General features: G+C 41.0%; 6 protein-coding genes across 9 annotated transcripts in view; 2 read left to right on the top strand and 4 right to left on the bottom strand.

The window, feature by feature from the left end:
- Window positions 1-7: 7 nt before the first annotated feature.
- LOC117603176 (BLOC-2 complex member HPS3) lies at window positions 8-5,549 on the bottom strand. Of its 2 annotated transcripts, XM_034322054.2 has the most exons (4): window positions 5,005-5,548; window positions 1,605-4,911; window positions 1,392-1,506; window positions 8-1,305 (listed from the first exon to the last, which is right to left on the bottom strand). In XM_034322054.2, exons 2-4 carry the CDS (start codon window positions 4,836-4,838, stop codon window positions 1,124-1,126), a joined length of 3,531 nt encoding a protein of 1,176 aa, XP_034177945.2. In that variant the 5' UTR covers window positions 4,839-4,911; window positions 5,005-5,548; the 3' UTR covers window positions 8-1,123. The 2 variants fall into 2 exon arrangements, with proteins under 2 accessions (XP_034177945.2, XP_034177946.2); XM_034322055.2 differs by having other exon boundaries at window positions 1,605-5,549.
- A 157-nt stretch (window positions 5,550-5,706) lies between these two features.
- On the bottom strand, window positions 5,707-6,839 carry borr (borealin-related). Its single transcript, XM_034322073.2, has one exon. It carries the CDS (start codon window positions 6,817-6,819, stop codon window positions 5,944-5,946), a length of 876 nt encoding a protein of 291 aa, XP_034177964.1. The 5' UTR covers window positions 6,820-6,839; the 3' UTR covers window positions 5,707-5,943.
- A 376-nt stretch (window positions 6,840-7,215) lies between these two features.
- Window positions 7,216-8,006, top strand: LOC117603190 (leucine-rich repeat-containing protein 51). 2 transcript variants are annotated; one of them, XM_076688043.1, is made up of 2 exons: window positions 7,216-7,439; window positions 7,531-8,006. In XM_076688043.1, the coding sequence occupies exons 1-2, from the start codon at window positions 7,325-7,327 to the stop codon at window positions 8,004-8,006; spliced, it is 591 nt and encodes a 196-aa protein (XP_076544158.1). In that variant the 5' UTR covers window positions 7,216-7,324. The 2 variants fall into 2 exon arrangements, with proteins under 2 accessions (XP_076544158.1, XP_034177973.2); XM_034322082.2 differs by having other exon boundaries at window positions 7,525-8,006.
- On the bottom strand, window positions 8,000-10,018 carry LOC117603183 (cyclin-L1). The gene is made up of 4 exons (XM_034322068.2): window positions 9,652-10,018; window positions 9,367-9,551; window positions 8,694-9,278; window positions 8,000-8,596 (listed from the first exon to the last, which is right to left on the bottom strand). Exons 1-4 carry the CDS (start codon window positions 9,880-9,882, stop codon window positions 8,350-8,352), a joined length of 1,248 nt encoding a protein of 415 aa, XP_034177959.1. The 5' UTR covers window positions 9,883-10,018; the 3' UTR covers window positions 8,000-8,349.
- Window positions 10,019-10,310: 292 nt separating this feature from the next.
- The window catches only part of LOC117603188 (ras-related protein M-Ras), a 37,751-nt gene continuing 22,015 nt past the window's right edge, over window positions 10,311-26,046 (top strand). Inside the window, exons 1-2 of the mRNA XM_034322077.2 lie at window positions 10,311-10,425; window positions 10,571-10,621. The gene's annotated coding sequence lies outside the window, so the exon portion shown is untranslated. The remainder of the gene's footprint in view (window positions 10,426-10,570; window positions 10,622-26,046) is intronic.
- On the bottom strand, window positions 10,419-20,343 carry LOC117603173 (uncharacterized). 2 transcript variants are annotated; one of them, XM_034322043.2, is made up of 6 exons: window positions 19,683-20,343; window positions 16,433-16,587; window positions 16,263-16,353; window positions 15,875-15,978; window positions 15,377-15,801; window positions 10,419-15,304 (listed from the first exon to the last, which is right to left on the bottom strand). In XM_034322043.2, the coding sequence occupies exons 2-6, from the start codon at window positions 16,545-16,547 to the stop codon at window positions 11,834-11,836; spliced, it is 4,206 nt and encodes a 1,401-aa protein (XP_034177934.2). In that variant the 5' UTR covers window positions 16,548-16,587; window positions 19,683-20,343; the 3' UTR covers window positions 10,419-11,833. The 2 variants fall into 2 exon arrangements, with proteins under 2 accessions (XP_034177934.2, XP_034177935.2); XM_034322044.2 differs by lacking the exon at window positions 19,683-20,343 and adding an exon at window positions 16,802-17,860.

Below are 26,046 nucleotides of genomic sequence, written 5' to 3'. Positions count from 1 at the left end.
TCATGTAGATAACTAATTAGGTGATTTCTATTTTTCTTTAAAACAAATACGTAGAACCATAAGTAAAAGTACGATTGTACGATAAAAGAGAAACATCGTCACATGAGTTACAGATATATTTTATCATAATTTATAAATATCATAGATCACTTCTAACATAATTATATTATTAGATTTATAACAAAGAGAAATTAGTCCTAAAGGCACATTAAAGTTACATATTCTGTAACATTTAGAAAGTGATGAAAATACTACATCGTAAGATCAACGAATATAATAAAAATTAACTATCTTAGTAATATGTGTTTTTCTAAACACATGCCATCCTGCCCTTAATGATTAAAATATAAACAATCTTCAACAGATTTTTAGAAATATTCAACCAACAGTCAAAAATATGTAATTATCGTTACAGAATTTCTTGGTTCAGAGTAGAAAGCAATCTTTTATATTAAATACCTGTATGTATAACACTGCAAAATTTGAATATCTATCTGTATATGCTCGATTCTGTATAAATTTTTATTAACTATGATTCAACTAGTTCATCGGTTAAGGGTAAGATAACATACGTCTAGACATAATACAATATATATCTATATAGAACATTTCAACAATCAGTTATAGGTGAATTAATTTTATCTATAGTATTTGTCTTAAAATTTTGACATTTTTTGATATAATTTATGTGCTTTAATTAATTGGATCTAAATAAAATAGCCAAGATGTATCGCGGTAATTGTGCATTTGACAGTAATTATTTAAAAAAAGTTGATCACGAAAGTAAAATTGATGAAAAAGTTATCCAGGAATTGAAGTATATTCTGCAAGAAGAAATCGCTCTATTTTATAGAATTGGGTTCAGTAGTTGTATTCAATGTCAAGTAACTTTAAGCGGATTAATTAAGACTTCGCGAAAATCGTATCACATGTAGAATTATTGTTCTCAACAAATTCGACTAAATATTACTTGTTTCAATTCTAATTCTCCTACATAATTTATATGCAACAAAACTTTCTGTTGCACTTGAGTCATACGGTTTCCTTTCCCAACTGAAGTATGTAAATTGGACCTATGTCATCGTCAAACGGCGATATATAATTAATTCGCTGAAATTGCTATTCACAATTTTAAAGTTGATAACAGTTGCTGTCCAGTTTCCATTATCAAAGATTTAACATGTTCCGCATGCATAATTTGATTACACATTTCACTGCATTTCTGAAATGCTATTACATCATCTTTCGGCAAAACACGATGAAGACTTTTTAAAGATAATGTATGTGGCAAATAATTTAGAATTGCTGAAACGTTAAAAGATAACATAATTTACTACATTTAACTATGTTTCCCATTCTTCTTATTTAGAATAAAAAAAACTCCTATTTACCTTTCATTATTTGTGTATACAAACAATTCAACTCTTGCCGCGTGACCGATGCAGAAATTTTATTCTGCGTTAATTCGATTAAATATTTCCATTCGGTGTCTTTGGTATACATATCCTAAAATAGATAAATAATCTGGTAAAATTGAATCTTATAAATATATTAAAAGATAGCATAAACTAAATACAGCTAAGTATGTATATGAGATATAAGACCTTTGCATATTGTACAACTGCTTGAGGACATTTCTCCATTAGAAGAGCTGTTACTTCTTCCGTATTTTTAATACACAATGTTTTCAAAGATAAGCTACCATCAATTTCTTGTGTTTCGAGGAACTGCTTGACTTCGTATAAGCATTCATTTGGTATAAAATCGCAGGATAATATAGACTGCAACTTAAACAATTCCGTGGGTACAGTTTTCTCAGTGTCAGTCTTATCGATATTAATGAAATCCTTTAGATCACACATGTTCAACACCTTTTGATAATCAGTCGCATACGGTGGCATTCCGTTCAGATAATGAGGTCTGAATTTTGCGAACATGAAATTATCATAGCTTTCCTGTACGTTATTATCTTTACTTTCTAATTTGTACACTTTGGTTTGAGTTAATTTGCCTAAGTACGATCTTACTAATAACTTAAACGATTCTATCAAAGCGAAATCCGTGCGTATTTGATTTTTACTTATAACAGACGAGTCGGTGATTAACTTTGTACTGAAATAATTATGAAGATATCTCTCGAGGAAAACTTGTAAGGTCATGGCCGCATTGTGTCCATCTCTTCCAACCCTTGACGGTAAATATTCTAAAAACACCTGTATAATTTGATGAAGAGATAAAATTCCATCATCTTCTATTATCTGTATTAAAATTTCAGCGAAAGTTGAATTCTTCTGACGCATCAACATCCCCGCAAAGTCGGAGAACGTTGGAATCATCGGGCTTCTCTTCTTCATCGCAGTCATATCAAATAATATGTCCCAATGTTCTACGACTATTCTTTTAATACATAGCGCCGAAACTGGTTCGAGTATTTTTTCTGCTTGTTCTTGTTTCTCAGCTTGTATATGCAACAATGCCAAAGCTAACTTGATTAACTCGTCTGTTTCGTACAACAGTAAAATATGTATCAGCTTCTCTGTAGTATATTCCCGTAATACAGGACTACTGAAGATCAATTTAAGCAGGTCTAGTTTCTTCAATTTACAAATGATTTCTACAATATTATATCCTTGGAATAAAGCATCAGCTTCTGAGCCACTTTTCATCGTTAGAAGGACATCCGTTAGAAATGTAACAAGACCCGGTGCATCTTGACTCGACTTTCTGGACAACACTTCTGTAGGTTTTAGTCCCGACATTTTGTAATAAGGTATGCAAAGATCCCAATCCGACTCGTACTCGGAACGAATATAATAATCTCCAAGTAGGGCACACGATTGATTATATAAATTCCTCAATTTCAGTCCATTTTTATTAACGCTATCATCGAATTCGTTAATGTCTGAGCAATTATATGCAGCATCTTTTGCTAAACGTATTAAAGCATGAGCCTCGCCTAATAGATGTCTGTAGGTGCTTGGACTGGAAGATTTGTGACTTCTTGCTACATTTAAAATATCGTAATATAAGTTTTCCAGCTTAGGTAAAATTAGAGAGTATAAAGTCCAAGAATTGTCAGCTCTGGCTAAGAGAATCAAGTAGTTTTTGCTATGTAGTAATTGTTGTATCCCTAGGAACGGACGTAAACCGATCAAACAAACAGGCTCAGAGACACTAGGGCATGTTATTTTTATATTATCGATGTTATTCAATGTTCTTGCGATATGATGGGATATACGTAATGTGTAAGATTCGAGACCAGCTTCGGTTAATGCATGTAAAGCAGTGTGTTCCAGTGCAATATGATTAACAGGTGCAGTAAATGGATATGTAGTTAAGCAAGTTGCATCTGTAGGATTTGAACTAGTTGCAGAGAAGTGATAAAGATATCCTTCTTGAAGTGTACATAATAAACAACTTACACCCTGCAAATGCGTGTACTTGTCTGATCTGAGAATCGATTTTTTTACGCAAGAATTATTGCACTCTTTTTTCATGTACAATGGTTTTAGCAAAGAACAACTGAACAGTTCACAATTTCCATCAAATTTAGAGTTATTGTTAGCTGCCATTATTTTAAGAGACAACAAGTTCTTTATCATATAATTTTCTGACCATCCTAAATCAGGAGAATTCGTTTTGATTATGATCTTTATATCTGATGGATTTAATATAAAAGGGCTTAAAGTATGTCCAGGTCCTGCTCTTTCCAGACTTATAGATGGTAAATTGATAGTCAGTGGTTGTGAACTCCCATCTATAATTTCTTGATCAATTAATCTTTGCAACTCATCTTTTTCATTGTACATTAGATGATCCAAATCTATGATACTTTCATTATTATTAGATTTTATTTTTTTCAAGTCTCCTGTTTCCAATTTGTTCCATATATTTGCTTTAGAATTCTTATGCCTCTTGCTTTTGGATTTTGTAGTTGCTCCCAATGAATCATTGTTTTCTGATACAGTACAGTAAAGATCTTGGACAGATATTTTACCTTTTGAATTTGTTGCTTGCAGTATTGTACTGTCATCTTGATTTCCCATATTATTGCTATTTTCCACGAGCGAGGAATCGGTAGATATAGAAGTTTTATCAATGGATGAAGAATTTGTAGAAGTTAAAGAACTCAATTGATCAATGTCTTCGTACATGGAATTGGTCAATCGAAAAACGCATAAATTTGATTTATCCGTAACTGATATAAAATCTTCAACAATTTCCATATGAGTGGGGGAAAATGAGAATCCTAAAGACCATGGTCTGGCTTCAAAATCTATAAATTTCATCTTTGATACTTGCTGTGTTTCAATTTTGAATTCATGTAGAATGGCACTATTTCCTGAAGCTACTAGAAGATTACCAGTACTCTGACAGCAGGCAATTAATGTGGGCTGTACACTCAATGGCAGTTCTATCATCTCTAAACTATTTAATGGTCGATTCAAACTTGGAGTAACACGTCCTGCTATTCTAGCACGCATAGGTTGACTTTGATCTTTTACTACAGCCCAATTAACATAAATTCTCACAAAGTTATTAGTTGCCTTTCCAATATGATTATTAATGCTTGCATCTCTGATCACTTTTGATTCTAATGTTACAACATAATCTCCTTTGGTACAATGTACCATTTGATTAATCGTATCAACTGTTGGAAAAACAGTATGCAGCTTAATATCAGAGATCATCAATTCCCACACTTCTACGCAATGCGTTGAAAGTGCTAAAAGAAGCATTTCACGTCCAGATGCATTTGCTATGCAACTTGCAGTTGGCTCTTCGATTTGAGTAATGTTTTGTCCCAAAAAGTTATGAACTGTGATTACACGTACCATGTTGAATTTGATACTACAACAGCTTCTCAAACATATCTATCTTATATTTAGAAGGAAATTACTATGTATGTTTCTATAATCAAAATGAACACAAATTTTTATACATAGTTTAAATTAAATAATATTTAGAAGTATATATAAGGTTGTTCTTTGAAGGTTAGCTTACATTTTATAATATATAATTATAATACTATCAGCTATTTGTGAAGGAATATGAAACGATACATTCGTTGTTTTTCTTTGAAACCTTTCAATTGCAGCGAGGTATATATAGGTTCGACCATAAAAGAACACGAACTTAATGTCATTTGAGATAAACTTAAGAAAAATCCATTGTAAATCGCTTGGAAATTTGTATTAACAAACTCAGCAGTGTATATTTAGCCATTCTTAATTCACTTTGTACACATTTAATAGTGCTGTTGTACAGCGAATAATATAGAAAATGACAAATTACGATAAACCATAGGATAACTACATTAGTTTATACTTATCAGAAAAGACACTAAGATATTTCATACATGATTTTATGCGATCTAGACACACTATTGCTATACAAAGTCTAAAAATGCAAATAATATCGTTCGTTTGACAGATAGATATACTTGTATGCGCATGTACGCTTACGATTAGCATATATGTATATATACATGCTACTTAGGCGCTTCGGATTTACCGCCTATCGAATGCGATACATTTACTGTTTTGAAAAGTATAACAGTGTTTTCTGAATTATTATTATTTTATTGAAAAAATGTACAGTACAATTATATAATAAATGTATAGGAGAATCTGTCATACTTAATTTTCTAATTTCATCTGTAGTATACAACAGATATAATTCTATAAGATATTGGATATAGTCAAGTCTTTATTATAATTGTGTGAAAGCATACATGTATATCACTATATTATTTTATTTTTAAGTATTAACTTCTAAAAAAATAATACTTGTTCCTTATTATTCTAAAATCTTATACATGTGAAGGTATAAAAAATAATGGTAAATGCTATTTGAATATATTAAACTTGATGTAATTTGGTTTATTTAAAAGGTGTTACTTATAATAAAGTTGTAACCAAAATGACCAAAATACACATATACTTAATTTGCAGAGATAACTGTCTCAATATGATTCTTTAGAGTTTCTAATTGTCTCATAGTTTCTGGATCTAATTGAGGAATATGTGACATACGTAAACCATCATTAGGTAATAAAGATATAACATTACCATTAGCCAAAGGTACATTAATATTGGCTGTATTTTCCCGAACAATTGAAGAAACTAATAATGGACTACCTTGCATGCTAAGAACCATTTCCCCTTGTCGTGGACGTCTTAATACGTTCAATGGTGTATTAGGTTTAATTTTTGGCGTTATAAGACCAAATTCATGATTTCCGGGTTTTAGAGTTGCAGGTGTTATAAATTTATTAGATTTTATTGATTCTTTATTCCTTTCTTGTTTACTTATCTTTTTTACAGTCTTACACTCTTGGCTAGCTTGACTAAGCTTAGCCCTACTGTTTCTTGAACTGCTATGTGTTTTACTAGCAGGGATAGGTTCTGTAATTTTTGGAGCTCTTGACAAGCGTGTTGTGGCGACACCCTCGGTTACGTATCCATCGTCAGACGCAGTAATTCTATTTTTCTTCCCTTTTACTTTCGTTGGAACTGATGCTAATGAATAGTCATCGACTGACGACGAAACTTCGTTGCAATTTTCTTTTTCTTCATTATCAACTTCACAGTTGAGTATTTCACCGAGAGTCATCTCCCGTATCTCCGACGGAAGTCGGGAAAGAGTAACATCAATAAAATTTATATAACTTTTTATTGACATTTTTCCTTCTCCTTCCTGCTTTAAAATTCGTAAATGTGCCTGACGCTCAAAATCTCTCATTAATAAATTACTTTCTTTTGTAAGATTCCGTTCCCGTTCCTGTTCTGGTTTCCGAACATTTTTCGTCCGTGGCATTTTCAATAGATACAAAGGAATCTAATCTAATTACTTCTTCCTCGTATCGCACGAGTTATTTATCGTCTAAATGAATTCTGTAGATTTGGTTATTTACAAAATCTTGACTTATATCAATTCAATGTTTTGGTGGATTCCAGTTACCGCCGTTAAATGTTTATAATTTAATGCCACTGATCACACAAATGACAGAACTGTAAGTTCTTGAAGTAACCGCTCTAGCGTCGTTTATCTGTATTACATTTCGAGTGTTCAGAAATATATTGAAAAAATGTGTTTAGTTTAAATTGAAAGCGGCGGTAACTTTTTGAAAATAAGTATGCGCAATTAAGAATATACATACATACATACATACATACATACAACAACATTATTATTTGATAAGTGACTATCTATATGGCGATAGTTACATGAAAACGAAAAATTTTGATAATAATATTCAGAACTGACATGTGACTTTTAAATTTGCTTGAGAATTTTATTAAACAATATTCAATAAATTAAAATGGATACCATTCCTAACAAGGATGTACTTTCTGATTACAGACGAAACGAACAACAAGAAATGTTGATAGCTGTTCCATTGGACTTGTCATTTAAAAAAGCAACCACAATGAATGGTATGTTAGACGGTATGAGATTATTATAAAATTGCATGTATTACTACAATTATGTATACAATTAATTTTCATATTATTACAAGAGAATTAGCAGGTAAACGGCCACAAGCGGTACGGACGGGTAAAGTTCCATTACGAACATCTGCAGATCGTTTTATAACATGTTCATTATGGTTAAGCAATAATTTATTAATTTCAATGGAGGGATTCGAAAACCTTGTGCGCAAACTTCTCGATGAACCTGCACACCTTAGCTGGCTTGATCTTTCCTATAATGAAATAAGCAGTATCGGTGATGATATCGTGCATTTCCCGAATTTGAAAATATTCTATTTACATGGAAACAATATTTCGGATATCAATGATGTTGTGAAACTGAAAGGTTTACGCAACCTTAAATCTTTAACATTGCATGGAAATCCTATTCAACATCTTCTGGATTATAGGGGATATATCGTTCATATTCTTCCACAATTGACAACGATAGACTTTTCGCCAGTACTTTCAGACGAAAGGAAAAAAGCTGCACCTGTTGGTTTTCGTAAAATGATACACAGTAGTACATGAATATAAAACTTTATTTTCAAGTTGTATTTGTATTAAATACACGCCTTCTTAAGTATCGTTATTTGTAATATTTTTCTTTCGGTAATGTACCGCTTTTCTTGAGGTACTTTCGACTTAATGTTTTTAGAAATAATTTCTTTTAAATCTACTGTTATCATTTTTAAATTATTATAACTCAAGATATGTATCATACAGTAGAAATGAATTGTCCTGTTCAAGTTGCATATTAATTAACAGAGGTAAAAAAAGGCCCCATATTATATTATATAAAATGGATCCAACTGCTAACGTGATTGCAGTGTCACTCGTAATGGTTTAAACAATATTTTATACATTGAACAGCTCAATGCCGTCTGTGTTTGCTGCGATGTTTACTTGATTTTTCTACATCTCTATCCCGAGATCGACTACGCGATCTATAACGACTACGGGAGGATTTATGGCTGCCAGATCGCCTTCGTTGAGCCTTCTTCGGTTTCCGAGAACGTCCATGACTATGACTGCGAGATCTGCTTCTACTATGTTTCTTTCTCTTGGAATGTTTTGTTCCTTCACCCCTAGATGGTGAAGTACTTGGGGACTTTGAGCGCCTGCATAAACATAAAGGTTCTGCATATTAAATATATCAAATGATAAATGATAGATTAATGAAATAAAATTTTCTACGGTGTCTCAGCGATACTCTACCTAGGAGACTTTGTACGTTCGGGTGCCGCGTGTGTACCGCTACGGCTAATAAATCCGCCCCACGCATTATGATGTTTAGGCAGTGGTGGACTTGGTGTGTGACTATCAACATCACCCCCTCTTGCTTTCGTTCTAGCTTCTTCGTATTGACGACGAAGTTCTTCTACGCGTTTCTCTAACTGTTCTGGTTTAACACGAGGTCGAAAATATAGTCGTAATATACGACGACAAACATCTCTAATTGACGCTTCGTTAACTTTAAAAAGGGAAAACCAAGCAGGTGAAGTAGGCAAAGGTAGTTGAAGTTGTCTTGCTCCCAAATATACGCATGCACAGGCGACTGTTTCAGGCTGATGTCTTAAGAATACATCAGATCTTAAGGAATCATTCATATAATTCCAGCACTGTTGCATTAGAGCATGATTTTTCTCATATCCTAATACTTGTAAATACATAACAATAATTTTGTGAGGATGTTTTACATGAACACAAAAGCCTAATTCCTTCAATACTCTTCTCTCAGATTTAATCACTTGATTCTTTAAAGCTACATAATTTTGATCAAGGATCACTGGTTGTATCGGTCTGAAATAAATAATTTATAAAAAAATATAAATTTCTTATATGTATACAATACAATAGATAATAACATTAAAAACAAAGTTATATTTACTTTTGACTGGAGACTTGTTTTATATGATTAAATACATTAATAACATCCCTGATACGTCTAGGTGCCTCTTCAATTTTACTAGCTAAACAAACACAACCCATTGCAGTTGTTTCCATATTATGTCTAACTAAGGATTTACTGTAATAAAATCGTTGAAATATTACTTGTCCTGTAGCCATTGCAACCTATTTAAAGCAATAAAAGAAATAATGATTATTGGGTTAGAGGTTATAGAGGTTATAGCGTTTACAAACATTTTGTTTACTTTCAATTGAGATCACAAACCTGCGGTAGTTTCAGCAAAATGCCAGCTGTTTGTATAAGTTCGCATCCTAATATCCTTAGATCAGTTTCGGTTTCAGCATCCAAACCGTCTAAATGAGACGGCGTCGAATTAAGCTTTTCTTCAGGTAAAAGACAATTTTGCAACGTTAATACGATCTTTCCGTAAGGTTTCGTATTTCCTATAGGTGTATTTTTTGCTGGAGCTGTAGAATTTTCTTTCGTATTACTCATTTTATCTTGCAACGGTTAAACAAACTTAAAACTTTTACTCATTTAAACACTTATCACACAAAAGGTTAACCTTTCATTTTCTGGAATACCATACCTCCGAAAATATATAACCTTAAAGTTACACATACGGGCCTTATTAGACTAGAGAAACATAATTCTCGAAAAATTCCCTCCTTCGAATGGCGCTACGGTCTGCTTTAAAAACCGGATGTTTCACCATCTTTTATTTTTATTAATATCATTATGGTATTAAAAAGAATAAATATTTTATTTAGTTACAAACATGTTTTTCTTCTTATATGATTATTAATGTATTAAGTTTTTACGAAAAATAATATATACACTATTATGAAAATGGTTCATGCATTCGTCTGATCAGCCATTACTTCCGGGAGGAGACATTACTCAGTGGTTTGCGGAACGCCGTAGCGCGAAGTTGCTTTCTCCGAAAGTTTCAAATATTTAGTGAAAAAGTGTTTTAAAAGTAGTGCAAAGTGGTGACATATAATTCAAGATAGGAAGATACGTTGCTTAACATTCAAGGTATTGTATTTTTTACATCTTATGCCCCGGAAACAAACTTTTTTCATCCATAATCCAAAATCGTGACGCACGTTCAAGCGTTGATGCTTCGAAACTTACAAAAAATCTTTTTTTTCTAATATTACTCTATTATTTTCTGTTACAGAGACATTAATCTTCCTGCTACTGCTGACGAACTCAAATCCACAACAAATTGGTAAGTGTTATCTTTACACTTATTACGAATCATGCAAAAATTCAATTCGAAACGGCGTGTCCTTGCAATACGCCGCCATTACAGAAATAAATGGCTGCCTCATTTCAAACGTTCGAATGTGCGCGAAATATTTTCGATATGGAATAAATATAAAGAATTATAACAATTTCATGTTTAAGTATATAATGATATTTTCTTTCGTTATTACATGTCAGGTTGTTGTTGTTGAAAATTAACATTCATACAGCTATATTCGAAAAATTTTGGTTTCAATTAATTTTACACGAACTTTGATCGATTCGAATTGAATGATTTTGAGCTTAAAAAGTAATAGGATTTTGCGTACATCCCGCAAAAAAACGACGCACTAGTATAATTATAAATATATACAGATAAAGAAATAATACAGTTGTATATAATACAGTCGCATAACGTAACAATTATCATACAACGTATACATAGTAGTAACTAATAGTGAAACGTAACGCAAAGTAAATAAAAATACCTAACATTATACCATGTATGTATATATATATATCGCTCATACATAATACGATTAATTGTATTTCTAATTTTCTTTCTCTCTCAACTTTTCGGTCCCTATGTTTTTCGTTACGTACACGTATCATACTCTGTTACCTGTAGAGCGAATAGGAAAGCAAATTCGTATCGTCTAAAATAAATTTTCGTTGTGCTTCATTATACTATTTAAGTATAAATAATTTGTCCAAATAAATCACGGTATCAGATTCGAACACGATGCGAGGTACTTTTTCGTATTTCTAACGTGGACCGAGGTAGGAACGATTATCTATTTCTTTCACGCAAATGGAAATCATGAACCCAATGGTTCCCGTAACACTCTTTGTATCGTTCGTTCGTACGGAAAGAAAAATTTCATGATCCCTTGTAAAAATCGAGCGACTACTCGTAGAATCGTTGCTAATTATCGAGTAAGCAACAACGTACGGATGAAAGTTCATGAAATATGCGTGTTCTTAAAAAATTTGAAAAAATAATGTCACCAGCGTGTCCGTGCTGTGTTTTATTTTCCCTGTATCGTACGACGCGCGTACGGCCGCCTTCTATTAGAAAATCTTTTCAGATAGTTACACAAATCGGTCATACATTCACGCTAAAAGTCATTCGATAACGTTACAGTTAGTATCTGGCAGTGATGTAGCTATCTTATTTATAATTTACGATGGTAAATTATTCGACGACGTCCGTCCGCGGCTTTGACGAAGCTTCGTTATTCAAACGAGTCGGTTCGTTGCACGCTAGTTGGCCACTTTCGATCTTCTCCGATTTCAAGCTATCCAACTTGTTAGTGTCCGATTTGATAGACGCGTTTAAACTTTTTAAAAAATTCCCAAGATGTTCGGCGGCTACCGGATTGTTAGCCCACTCGTTGGAAGGGAACGCAGCCAACAATCGTTTTTGAAACATTTCCGAGGTCAATTGTTTCGCGTCTATATGCTTGAAGGAAGCCTTCTTCTCGTTCTCGTTCTCGTTTTCGTTCTCGTTCTCGTTCTCGTTCTCATTCTCGTTCTCGTTCTCGTTCTCGTTCTCGTTCTCATTCGTCGAGTCTTCGACGACGACGACGACGTTGTTGTCGGTTTTCGTCGAGTGTTCCAAAGTCTTTGCCGCTTCTGACGCGGCAGATGGAGAAGGAAATGCTTGTTCCACCGTGGCACAGCTCTTGCTGGAAGGACTTTCGATGGTTACCGAGCTAGAATCCGGGCTAGCTGGTGATTTGCTGCTCGATACCTCAGCAGCCATATTTTTCGTTGGACTGGGTGCGGGTAGATCGTTGTCGATGCCGTTCGAGGCTGTGCTCGTATTGTCCTTACGATTATTAGAGTTTTCGCTGTTGGTCGTGTTCGCGTTGTTGTCTGCAGGCGGTGGAGATGGAGAGGCCGTGGAGGATACCCTAGGGCTGGCTGCTTCGCGATTAGGTGTCTGTCGCGACGAATTATCCGGTTCCTTTCTAGCATCGTTACTCGTCTCCGAGTTGGAATCGTGGCTTTCATCGGTAGACGATTTGTTCTCGAGGATCGCGGTGCTGTTGTTGGAACTTTGAGGCGAAAATCGATTGTCGCTTTCCGTAACCGGTGAGTACTTGGTTTGGACGGACAATAATTGTTGCGCGGACTCGGTGGAATCGAGGGGTTCGTTGTTGTGAAACGTGGGTGTTTTATTCGCATCGCTGGTGACTGGCCTGGTTAGACAACTGGTAGACGAGGATTTCTCGTTTGTCTGTGGTTGTTGTTGTTGCTGTTGCTGTTTGGTAATAGGAACAGCAAGAGGTGCTATAGATGATCTGGCAGGTTTAACTGGCGCACATTGAGCAGCTAGATGACTTTTGCTGGTTACGTTGCTATTTACGCTTCGATTATCGGTGTTGGAAGAATCTGCTGGTCGAGGTAGTCTCAGTCTCGCGTCCATTTGAAACTGTTGGAGATTCGGTGCTTGGCTCAGAGCGTAAAGACTCTGCAGACTGGGGAAAACAGAGGAGAGATTGGTGTTCGATCTGCTGCTACTTAGAGGACTAGAAAGTCCAGGTGCGTAGACCGGTGTACGGGATGGCGTAGGTAGAGGACAATCGCTCACTCGATGCGCCGCTGGAGTTAAAGAACCAGGCGGTGCTCGATAGTACCTGTGACCACCCATTAACGTCACAACTTGCCCTTGATCCGAAATACTTGGCATGCTGTCTCTGATCGTTGATTTTGCCTTCAGTTTCGTTACTGGTTGAGGTATTCTCAACGGATGCATATCCACTTTCTTTCCTCCGCTAAGATCCAATATATCCCTCGAATCTTGCTCTCTTTTTCGTTTCGAAGGAGTTGCTTGTCGTTGCTGACCTCCTTCGCGTTCCGATTTAGTCTGTCTCGGTTTTGGCGGGGCAGGCATTCTGATTTGTCCAGCTTTCAACGCTTTCAGTACACGTGGATCCACGGACCTGTCGTTCAAAGTAATGCTAGGACTGACTTTCCCCAGTGTGTTCTTGCGGTTATCTTTCGAGTCGTTCGCTTCAGGGAAACTACCTCCGCTGTTACCTGGAGACTTGGGTGCTGTGAGAGTGATACTCAGACTGGCGGGAATGTTGAGCCCGCAGCCGTCCAGTATGTTTCTCGTGTCATTCGAGAGTACAGGGCTAGAGGAAGATTTCGAACTTTGAGACACGGGTGTTCGACTAGGACCAGCTTCTCCAATCATGTTCGCCGCTCTTTTCGCAGGTATAACGTGCTGTTCGTTGGCAAGTTTCCGATGCGATTTTGGAGTAGTCTGTACAGAAGGTGATGGAGGAGCAGTAGTAGTCTGTTTCTTCGCGCTTTGAGTTTGAACCTGATGCTGTCTCTTTCGTTTAACGTCGCAGATAGGCAATCCAGGCGGGCATTTCCTCTTTACCGCTCCTGCTGGAACTATGGGAGGGTCGTTGGAGAACGTGTACACGTCCACTTTTGTAGAGCTGTTATTCGCGTTGATGCTTTTCGTATAACTCAATACACACGTATCCACGTCACTGCACTGTTTATTCGCGTTCACTCGCGTATTGCCGAGACCGCTTATCGTTGCTACACGTTTGCTCGCACTCGTCGAATTTACACTGTTGTTTTCGCTATTGTTTTTGCTCTTCGCATTGTCCGTGCTACCCGATGACTCGGTTGCAACTTTATCCTGCTCCTTTTTCGGAGTAACGTTCCCTTTATTGTAAGCCTCGTTAATTTCGTTAACAACGTTCACTTTATTCGACTCGAAGCTAGACTCCAGTGTTGTATCCGATCCCGGTTCTCTGGCAGTCAACTGGAAACTCTGAAGGAATCTTTTCTTCTCCTGTTGCTCTGCCGGCTTTTTCTGTATGGTCTTCAACACGTTGTTGGTCGTAGTTTTCTCGGGAGTTGATCTTTCCACAAAAGTAACTCTGCGTCTTTGCTTCTCTTGTTTCTCTGCCTGTTGTTTATCCTTGTCTCTCTGTAACTGTTGAATGACCAACGAACCAGACGGATCCTTCTCCACCTGACCACAATGTAGCAACACGTTGCTGATAACTTTCGGCTTGTTCGGACTGGTATTATTTGGTGTACACTGTTTCAACGTTATTTTCACTCCGTTCGAGTTTTGCCCATTTCCTATGCTAACGACACTAAACTCTGGACTGGAGTTGCTTGTAGCGTTCTGTTCCTTCGAGTTCCAGCTACCGGGCGGACTTCTCAGGACCTCGTACCGACCATCCGGGTTCTTCAGTATCTTGATCGGTGTTTTCACCTGTTTGTTCGTCTCGTTCGATACGGTTGACGCGACTGTGTTGGTCGTCGTGGTCGTAGACAATGTCTTCGAGGCTGCTATCGAAACCGTGGTCGATGTGACGGTCGTCGAGGTCACTGCGTTACTCAACGGTTGTTCCTTCTTCGGTTCAGCCTCCTTGGCGACTTTCACGCGTGGCTGTTCGCTCGGTGACCGAACTTTTTCACTGGAAATATCGTCTCGATTGTTTCCGAGTCTAGCCTCGACGTTATTATCCATAGTTTCCATGTTAGCATTGTCCCTTGTTACGAGGGTAGCGTCAACGGGAGGTAAACTCGCGCCCAAACCAGGCGTGGAAGGTCTGTCGTGTGGAGGTGCCTCTAATCTCTGCTCCTCCAACGCTACTCGATAAAAGAATCGCATTGGTGCATTCTGAAATAACAATTATTCGAACGTCAGAAGATTGAAAAAACAAATTTAAGATGTTTGGCGATTAAATCATACCCTTTTCCATGCGTAAATATACGCGACGTCCATAAGAGTCCAGTGTTCCGGCAGTGGAGCACGTCGATGACAAATCTCGATGGCATATCTTGTCATATCGACACTGTATTTCAAGGCTAAGAATTTCTTCAGATGCGCGATAGTCACTAGTGCCGGACATTGAAGATACCGCCTGCTACTCGTATTCGTCCCATGATTACTGTTATTATTATTATTATTATTATTATTATTGTTATTATTGTTATTATTGCTATTGCTGTTTTGGTTGTTGGAGTTGTTAGTATCGTCGCTGGTGCTGAGTAGAATGGTCAGAGGATCGGCTCCGGGTGGTAGATACTCTAAACTTAAACTAACAGCATCTTCTGGAGCAAAGATTAACCTTCCGCTTACGTCTTCTCCTCGCTGTTCGGGAGTCGCTAAGTCCGCTGCACGGAAAATTCACTCGTCAAATAAATGCGTTCTTGTCGCAATAAAATTTTCAGGTTTTAGTATAGTTACCGTGCTCCGGATGCTTTTTATAAAACTCTCTTCTTTTCCGCATCTCCTTGTGGTATAATCCGGGGACCAATTTGTACACGATATCTTGTAACGCTTTGTCAGCCCTGAAAACAAAGTTCGTTTAACAAAATTCTATCGTGTATCGTGAATTAGGTAAATATCCGGTCAGCCCGGAAGTGAGAAAAGAAAAAAAAAGAAAAGATGCCGGTCCTTCCTTGAGATTTTGACCCACTAAAAACAATGGCGCAATAATTTTTTCGATAACTCTTACCGTTTGGCCTGTACAAAAGTGACAGAAAGTCTAAATGCTTTAGGTCCTTTCTCCAGATTTTCAATCTTATAGATACGGGTTGACTAATAACGAAGGTTCGAATCGAGTAAAACTTACTTGATGTTTGGCTTCGCTTTGTTGAGAACATGTTTGCAAGAAGGGCAGTGGGCTTCCGTGTTGAGATGCTTTAAAATACAACTTCTGCAAACTGAAGGGAAAAATTAGAACAACATATCATTAGAAATTCCGTGGAGCGTAATTCAGGAGCAACGATTCAATTTACTTACACGAGTGCAAACACTCGACAACGGTGGTCGCGTCTATGAGGTAGCCTCTGCACAACGGACAAATAAGATAGGGATTTACCTCGCGGAGGTAAGTCCTTTTACCCATTCCCGACATTTTTCTTATTGTTGTACCGAACTACTGCCCGTGACGGTGTCTGTAATCATAAAACATGTTCCTATGTAATCCGACAGAAAACCGCAACTCGAAAGGAAAACTACAACGATCTCCATGCACACAAACGAGAATATTCGCACGCTAAATAATTCTATCGTTAATTGAACGAACGTGCCCTGCTCCAAAAGATTGAATTTTCGGTGCTTCAGCTCGTCTGCCTACCAATGGAAAACGGTTAAATCTTTTATTCTTACCGAACCTTCGTTACAAATAAGGACCATATCTTTGCTCCTTTTCATCGTGTTTATCAAAGTAGGCGCGGATCAACTTCTAACGTACGGGATCTCTACTTGTCCCGTAACAACTCATCAGTGAACTTTTATACAATCTATTGTATACAATGTAAACTCATCGCAATCTAATTAAATTCTTTCGATCTTCCGCGATGTTACGGCACGATGTCATAATTACACGAGACAAACCGAGACGTGGCTCGCACAGTCGTTACGGTACGTAAACGTATTCGATCCGCGTCGCGATATAGAAAAGTTTGAAAAAGGAGAATCCCACACTTGACGCGTTAAATAACGTGTTACATATTTGGCGATCGTTTCCTTTTCTTTAACGAGCGATCGTCTCGTTCGTAATTCGCAAGTTTCGCAGACGAATCGCACGACATAGGAGACGGTTAAGTCCGTGTCACGATGCGTTTAGCCCACTTTCCCGAAGGTTTCTCAGGTAGCTAGAATCCCGTTGCCTCGTTCTCTGCCCCTCCACCGGGTTCCAGCCACCCGGCTAGGTATACGGGTGCGTTTTATCCTCGCTCTCTCCCCGCTCAGGAATTGTCCTTTCCGTTTTTCCATTGCTGCTCGGCTGCTGGTTCGGTTAAACCGCCAAACACATCGGCGCAACAGCAGCCCTCGTTGCTTGTGTAGACGGGAATGAAACGCGTGTACAGTATACACCACGTACTCGTCGAATACGAATACTCTCTACCTAGCTGTTCTCTCGTATTGATCGAATATCGCGGTATTTCGTAGCGGAGCCGACACGATAAGTCGTCACGATGCTATCGTTATCGTTGCCAAGAAATTCACTGCTATCCGTGCTTCTTGATCGTCTTTTTCATCGCTTCCTAAATAGAGACCGCGTGTACTCGCGTTACCTACATACGTATACGCGTCGATGAAACGGAGGAGTGGTTAAGAATTACGTTCAATTCCTAACGTCGCTCGTCATTCCGTTCTCGGGATGTGAAAACGGATGTGTATAACACGAGGTATTAGAATAACAATCGTCGATCCTTCGAGCGAGCGAACGATCAACGCGTTAACCATCTTTATCGGAAATTTTTCAGTTTATTAGCAAACTTTCTCAAATAGAATATCTTGCTGCGTCTTGTTCGACCGTTTGCTCGGGCACTTTGCTTTCGTGCTACGATTGTCTACGAGTGCAGCACGTGTCGCGAATGCAGGGACGCGCCTAAGTAAAGGCCTGTTCGCAACAATCGAACTGGTCGTCTGTGAACCGGAAAAGCATCAAGCTTTTTCCAGCCATCGTAACGATGACGATGCATCTAGAACAAAGATCGTATCCTCGACGGGTATTATCTTTGACTAGACTGTTGGAAGTTGGCGGAATCGTTCGGTCACCGAATCGGTACGCGTTAGGTATACACACCACGGGTTCTGCGATGCCTAGCACTTCGTCTATTTATAACGAGCCAGTCCGTAAGAAGCGAATTTCTCAAACGTCGTTGCAAGTTGCTCGCGATAGCGAGCAGAGAAACAGATTCGATTCAGCTTTCAGAGTTTTTTAGGGGGCCTCAATTAAAATATCTACATTGTCCCTTCGTCATTCTCTTTGCACGAAGTTTCATATAATAGACGGTGGCGTCGAGAATGGCTTTACTGAAGGAAGGAAAACGAGCAGTCTCATTAAGGGATCGTTATTTCAACGGAAACACGCATGGAACGTGTTTTCTTTCGCGAAACTTTAGCCGCCTTATCGCGCATTATGTGAGTTACAGATTAGACCCCCAGCTGCTCTCTGATCCCTCTGCCGTCGTTTTTATACGCGCGTACCCTGAGAAAAGAGAGTAGGGAGACGACGACCCTACCGGGCGGAAGAGCGTGATTCGAAGTAACCTAGCGACCGTCCAAAGAGATCGCGAAAGAAAAGGCATTCGATCGGACGGGGGCCAGTCTTTGCGGCTGTTTGCTACGGGAAAAAGAATGTTCTTTCTCGTCTGGAGACATTCGACGACTCGCTCGCTACTCGTTTTTCAGCGGCGCGGTGAGAAATCGGACGCGATTAACCAGGCGATCGCATATTTCTCGATCGATTCCTCTAATTCGTCAGCATCGACTTGTAATTAATCGGCTGAAAACGCCAACGACCAGAGGTCTTCGAACCTGATTTCATCCATTACCAGCAACTTCCCGCCCATTGTTTCGCCGCTTTCGCGAGCCAGCTGATTAATCGGCAGACAGACACACGCGTTTCCTCGTGTCGCCGATCAAAGTTTTTTGATGGAAAACCGTTACTCCGATTTCGGACAATAGGCAGATCTGAAACGTCGTCGAGTCGGCCAGGTTCGCAGAAACGATCTCACGATCCCTACGGAGTTCGAAGGCACGGCCTGTGCCGATGTTTGTCCCATCGTGTGGCGCGTATCGTGAACTCGTACACGATCTCGTCGAGGACGAAAGACGAGGCAGCGCGGATATGAGAAAACGCATAAATACACGAGTACCCGTACGAGTAACAAGACGCGTGCGAGTCGAAGAAAGAGGGAAAAGCCGCGAGAGAGGATAGAGAGTAAGTAGAGGGGTAAACGAGTAATAACGAGAAAGACGGGAGTGCGAGACGGACAGAGAGAAGAGAGGGAGAAAAAGATGGAGGAAACCGCCCTCTCTATCTCTTTCTTCTCTTCTCTTGTCTTTCTCTCTCTCGTGCGCGCGCGCGCTCTCTCCCCTCCCTCTTTCTCTCTCTCCCTCTGTCTCTTTCTCTCTTTCTCTCTTTCTCGCTGTTGTTTCTCAGCATTCAACATTCAACATTCAACCGGCGAGTAGGTCTAAGTGCACACAAACGCGGATACATTAGCTGGTAGAGTGTGTAGGTGCGTGTACTTACGTGCGAGCATGAGAGCCGTACGTGCGGCCAACACGCATACGAGAATATCGGAGTAGCCTAACGCTATCCTCTATGGTAGCGAAGCATACTGGTCCCGTAGGTACACAAAGCGAGGTCGTATCGTTCGCGGTCGAACGACACCGTAAAGAAAAACGGAGCTCGCTACAATGTTCGAATCGTGGTAACACAGAGAAGAGATGGTGGTTGGTCCCTTTGGCGAAGCCGACGTGGTGGCGCGGGGTGTCCAGGCAACGGCGGCGACGTCGCGTGCCCGATGTGTACGCGATTTCGCGACGTACGACCAGATTCCCTGGCATTCAAGTTTAAGCTCCACGGACGTGGGATTTTACTTTCACCATACCGCCGACCGAGCGCCCACAGCCTCTTTATAGAAAGAATGCCAGAGGCTGGACAGATTCACGAAGGGGACAAATAAAAAAGGAAAGGAAAGGAAACGAAACGAAGCCGAGGAGACGACGAACAAATACACACGGGCGGTCAGGAGAGTGCGACGGAGCTGTAAAAAGGCGCCGCGGAATACGGCGCGGCGTTTTCTCGAACTAAACCGCGGAAATGAACGACATCGAACGTGCAACGAACGCGGCAACGTATACGCTTCGAACCGAATGGCACAGCGTCTCACGCCAAACTAAACCGAAACCCCTTGGTGGGATATGCCCTTTCCCCTCCTGCCCCACCCTTCTACTGCCCTGCATCCCTTTGCCGCGCACCCCTTTCCGGCACCCAAGCTTTACCCCCTCCACGCTCTTTCTCTCCTGTCCTCCAGGCTTTACACGCTCCTCGCTACGCCTGCCGTTTCGTTTTACTCCTCTCTTCGCCCCGTTCCCTTCTCTCTCCTCGCTTTGTCTCTTTCCCTCGTTCCGGCACTCTCTTCTGTCCCTTCGAGCATCGTGTCTCTACTCGGCTGTTCGCCTGACTAGCCTGCCTAGCCTGCCTGGCCTGCCAGCTTTGCTTACTCCGACTTGCTTGCCTTGCCTTGCCTGCTTGTCTGTCTGCCTGCCTGCTTGCCTGCCTGCCTGCCAGCCTGCCTTGCCTTGCCTTGCCTGTACGAGTCGTTTTTCTCTCCACTCCTCTATGCGCGCTTCTGGCCACCCCTCCTCTCTCCACCGAGTGGTACGTAACGACACTAGCACGCTACGCCGAGCTCACCGACGAGTACGATTACTCCCCCTTCACCCCAACGACCATCGCCAGTGTTACCAGCCTGGTTACTAGCTCCCCTCTATTTCGCGCCACGATACCTCACCCTTTTTTCACCACCCCTCTCTTTACGCTCTATCTTTCTTCTTTCTCCTCTTCTTCGTTCCCTGCACCTATTTCTCCTCTACGTGGATGCAGGAACGACCCCCTGGCTCGATACCCCCGATCCTTGCCCTCCTTCTTCTTCGTCTTCTTCCTCCTCTGCGGATCGTTCTCCTGCCTCGTAACCACCAATTACACTGCGCCACGGCAAAGGAAATCGGTACTTGAGGCCGTGGCCAGAGATGGATTTCCGCGCTTCCTCGAATAAATGCGCGGTAAACCCGTTCGCGATGGAAATCCTGCGTTCACTATCGTCTTCTCGAGGGAACGACTCGGCAATCGACGGATGAAACCCGCTAGATTATCCAGGAAACTGACGGACTTTTACAGCGGATGTTGATTTCACATATGCCGTGAGCCAGGATGCAGTTTTCAGTTTCGATCACCTTTCACGCATATACGGAAGATTTCACTGGCCATCGCCAACTTTCGACTCGGCGAACGCCGTTTTTTACCTCGTTCCTCCTCGGGAAGGTATCCTGCTGCGAGATTCCAAATTTACATCGCTAATCGAAGAACAAACGAACGAAAGAAGAGAAAAAATCAAGCATGAAGATACGGTTTTATGAAGGCGCGCTTAATGGGCGTGGCGAAACTGCCGAAAATTTCCGTCCAACCTAATACCTGTCGTTTTAACCTGGAATTCCCTGGTCTATACTAATTGATGTACAAATACAGGGTTTTGTTCTCGAACTAGTAAGCCGATCGACGCCAACACCATTCGATTTTGTGACAAAAACCTCGAAGAGACGGTTAAAAGCGTCGTATAGCCATATTTGGTTCTTATAAGCGTCATAGAAGAAACAATGGATTTAAAGATCTATTGAAATGAATAATACTATTGAAGAAAAACGATCTATGACTCGAATACGCGTACAATAATAAGCAGGTAGGTGTATACCTGCCCGATTTCGCTTGGATTTAGAAATACGTATTCGTAAAATAGGAAAGGGTCGTCCATTCTTTCCACGATTGGGAATTAGACCATTGTCGAGAAGCGACAAGGTTCCCTGTGGTACTTCTCGAGGTCCTCGCCATTTTGGTTCCTGCCGAAAACAAGCCCAGTTATGTCGGCATCTGTATTTCACCTGGAAACCACAGACAATACGTCATTGCTGTGAATCATCGTCTGCCAGTCATTTCTTTCACTCGATAGACTTGATTTTTCGCGTCGAAACCATTCTGTTCGAAGGTGGTAAGACAAAAATGTAGAGAGAATCGATCGGTGAAAGGTCTTGACTAAAACATTCCGAGATAACGGTATTTAACTGCTCCGGATCGGTTGTTTGATTTAGCAGTTGGCGGCTTCTTTTCTTCGAACGATCGGTTTTTTCCTTCTCGAACTGAAACACGCGAGTAAGCACGAACTATAGATGCATGAAAGGACATAAATAATTGCAGGTGCACATTAATGCACTGGTATATTTGCCACATAATTCGCATTTGCGTACTCGAGTGTCCGAATACGAGTCTTCGTGTGCAAGTACAGCGTACAGATCTCCGTGACGTGCACCCGCTTGCTATTTGCGCGTACGGCGCGCTTGCGCTCTCGAATAATCTTTCAATCCACCGACGCTTTCGTCTCACCAGGGAACACGTAATAGTCCTGACAATCTTTCAGGTTATTATTAGAAATCTAGGGGGATTGGCGTTGGTCAGACGTAAAACGGAACGGCCAAAAGAAAAGCGTCGTTCTTTTAGAAAAAAAAAACTCGGAAACGACGTCCGATGCAGAATAATTTATCAAACGTCGTCAGGTTATCCATACATCCTTGGCGTGCAACCTTCTTCTTTCGTGAGGCGGATGCTTGCGATAAGGCTGCCATGTTGATCATGTTGCAAGATAAAAATTATCGTTTATTTATTGATGAATTGAGCAAGATTGAAAAGATCCAGTATCCTACAAGGAGAGTTTGAAAGGATAAACTGACGAGGACCAAAATGGCGGTTCTTCGGCCCTCGTGCCTCTTTAAACTGAAAGAAACATCAGAAACACGATGCGTCAAAACGACTTGAGTAGCATCCTCGTTGCGTTTCGAACGCATTGCGACAATATGCATATAATTAAACTCCCTCGTACACAATGAACTCGGTTCGCATTCATGCGTGCCGTAATTGCATCGGTTCGGTGTAGCCCCAACCTACGTACGAAGAAATCCTAAATCCGACCAAATGGTACATAACTGGGATACGAATTCATGGGGAGTTTGATGTTATAGGCAATGTGCTACCAACAACAATAAGAAAAAAAAAAAGTAAAGAAAAGAAAAAGAAAGAACCGTCAGAAATCCACGGATGACGAGGATGTATTAATTGCGGGCGTTTTTAATTACACCAGTCAGCTATGAGGCAACAAACAGCATACTCCCACCACGACGATCGACCTTCCAATCCTGACACTCCCTGGGTGTACTTTAAGAACTGTTCCCCCCTTCTACCTCTTGCCCGAACAGTCGGAGGATGCCGAGAAAAATATTCGCATGGTGCGTGTTGCGTTCCCTTTCCCCTCCAACCCTGGTTAGCCGTGCAGCTCTGCCCCCGGCGCGGTGCGGCGTGCAGATCGTTTGAAAAAACAGCAACCGTGGGTTTCCTCCCGAAGCTTTCTCTGGAAAGGATCCCTTGGAGGGTTATCCCCACCAGGAGGGCCAGGACGGATGGTCGGGTCGTTTTAACTGTGGAACGCGGCTCGAATCACGAGCGAATGAGACGCCGCTAGATGGGCTCCGCAGCTATCTCTTCTTCCCTTGCTCCTTTTTCCGCTTCCTCGGTTCGTTCTTTGTCGAGCCTGTTCCGCGAATCGTTCCCTTCTTCGTGTATCGAATCTGTAGGCGATACGTGGGCGGCCCCGATCCCGAGCATTCGCTTGGCAGGATATATTGGTAGACGTGCAAGGATCTCCAGTGAGCCTGCGCCGCCGTTATCGGTCGATACATGCTTTTGGGAAACTTTCCACGTGTTTCGGGGAGACGCGTGAACCCGATTCTCCCTTTTGCTTAGTTTTCGACGCTGCTCCACCTATTTGCGTGTACCGATCGAACAACGAGTCTTGTCTCCGATCGAAATCGCATAATTTCCTTTTCTTTCATTCCGTATAGTATAGACACGATATAGGAGGGGTACGATCGGCTGCGGGTATCGTAAACGTCGTCATCAATGAACGCGATCGTCGGGAACCGATTCATTGATCAAGGTGAGTTTAAATGGTCGATCTTCTTTACGTTGGATCCACGGTAGGTGGCAGGCTGAACAGGCGGCATCCTACGATCGCCTACGTGCAATCCTGTCGCAGCCGTTTCGATAAACGGCCTACAAAGCCTACGGAGGGGCCGGGACGGTGCTTACATTCCCTGGAGCCCCTCCTGACATCGGCTCTACGTGGGTACATTATTCATTCTCTACTACATTCGGCAGCAGGAGGGTGCGGACCAGTGTGTGCGTATCCCTCGTAGTCGATGAACCAACATGCACTTGCGTACCTTCTCTGTGTGTGCATCTCTATACCCGTCTCTCCTCTTTTTCGATGCATCTCTCTTTCTCTATCCCCGCCTCCCCCTTCTGTCTCTTTCCTCGTCTATTCTTCGACCCACGTACGCGTCTTTCTTCCACTTGGTTCGTCCACCACTCTCTGTCCTCGTTACCCTTCCACCCTTCTTTTTTTTTTTTGCCTTATCTATCGTGCCCTTCTTTCTCTCTCTCTTTATCTTTCCCGCCTCTGGTTCGTCCACCCCTGAGTTATTTCCGTCTTCGTCTCTTCGGGGCGATGCCTCTCTCGTTTCCCTGAGCTCTCTTCTCTCTCTGGCGTACGCGGTTCGCGTAAACAGAAGCCGGAGTAAAAGGAAAACGTAGTGGGGTGGAGGACGACACGGAACGGGTGGTGCTGATGGAGGGATCGTAGGGGTGTCGGCATTTGGGGTGCCAGAAGAACAGACAGAGAGGCAGCAAGATCGGAAGAGTGTCGAAGCGAAAGCGCAGAGGAATCATCGGAGAGAGAGATAAAGAGGGGTAGGGGGAAAAACGGCTACCAACGAAGCCGGTTGCACACGATGCGTCGAAATAAAAGGGGGCGATCCTGCTTGCCGACGGGTACACGAGTCTCTTCGAGAACGAGAACCTTCCCGCCTCGTGTATAATCGACTCGGCTCCTAAGCAAGCTCACCCCTCTTCACTTCCGACGCTCTCGACGTACTTCCCTGGGGGAGGTTGTAGCCAATCAGCGGTCGAGTTTCCGTGGCCCGCGGCCGCAGGCTGACTCCACGTCTCCCGTACCTAATGTAGGTTGTCGAAGGTAGGCATCCTTTGTACCCTCCTCGCCTTTTTACCTTCGTCCATGAGTAGGAGGTAGGGAACGAAGGTAACGAAGGTCATTTATGGGGCACCGTACCCAGCTTGATCTCTCCTGGCCTCTCTTCATGCCCCCCTCTTGCGTAGCTCACAGACCGAGCTGCATGATAAATCGAGGTAGAATCGAGGGAGTCGATGTACCTGGAGGAACGGTGAACCTTTTGTACATTTTATTTCCGCCATTGCACGAGCTCTACCGTTATGCGATTAATTTTGACGGGTGGCTGTAAGTCTTGGGCTCTTTTCAGTTATTTTGCATTTACCTGCTTCGATGGATGTAGTACAGGGGGTTTACGATGATCTGCGATATTTTTCAGGGAACCCCATTGTTATAGGATATCTCTAAATATTTTTGAAATGGTTAGGTAGAATTGAGACACTTTGTTTCGAGATTCGTCCGAAGGGTTGCCCGTCTTTTTCCGAACGTAAATATGGCGTGGAAGTGGAGTTGTGCACCTTACGCACCTTCGAAAATCAAATTTGTCATTTTCGTATTATCAATGGATGCCAGGATTCATTTTATGTGAGGGAATAAGGGTGGTAAAGTCTGGAAAAGAAGTACACTGGTGTGTGATTATACACATGATTTATTGCCGAGCAATGATCGTACAGTGGATGTAATCATGTTTAAAAACAATGTTAACAAAATAAACACGCTAGTTAATTAGGAATAACAAATGTTGCCCCGATTACTGTTCAT

This window comes from Osmia lignaria, chromosome 4, assembly GCF_051020975.1.
Source record: "Osmia lignaria lignaria isolate PbOS001 chromosome 4, iyOsmLign1, whole genome shotgun sequence".
Taxonomy (NCBI): Eukaryota; Metazoa; Arthropoda; class Insecta; order Hymenoptera; family Megachilidae; genus Osmia; species Osmia lignaria.
Note: the sequence above shows the minus strand (reverse complement) of the source record. Positions and strands in the feature narration are given on the sequence as shown.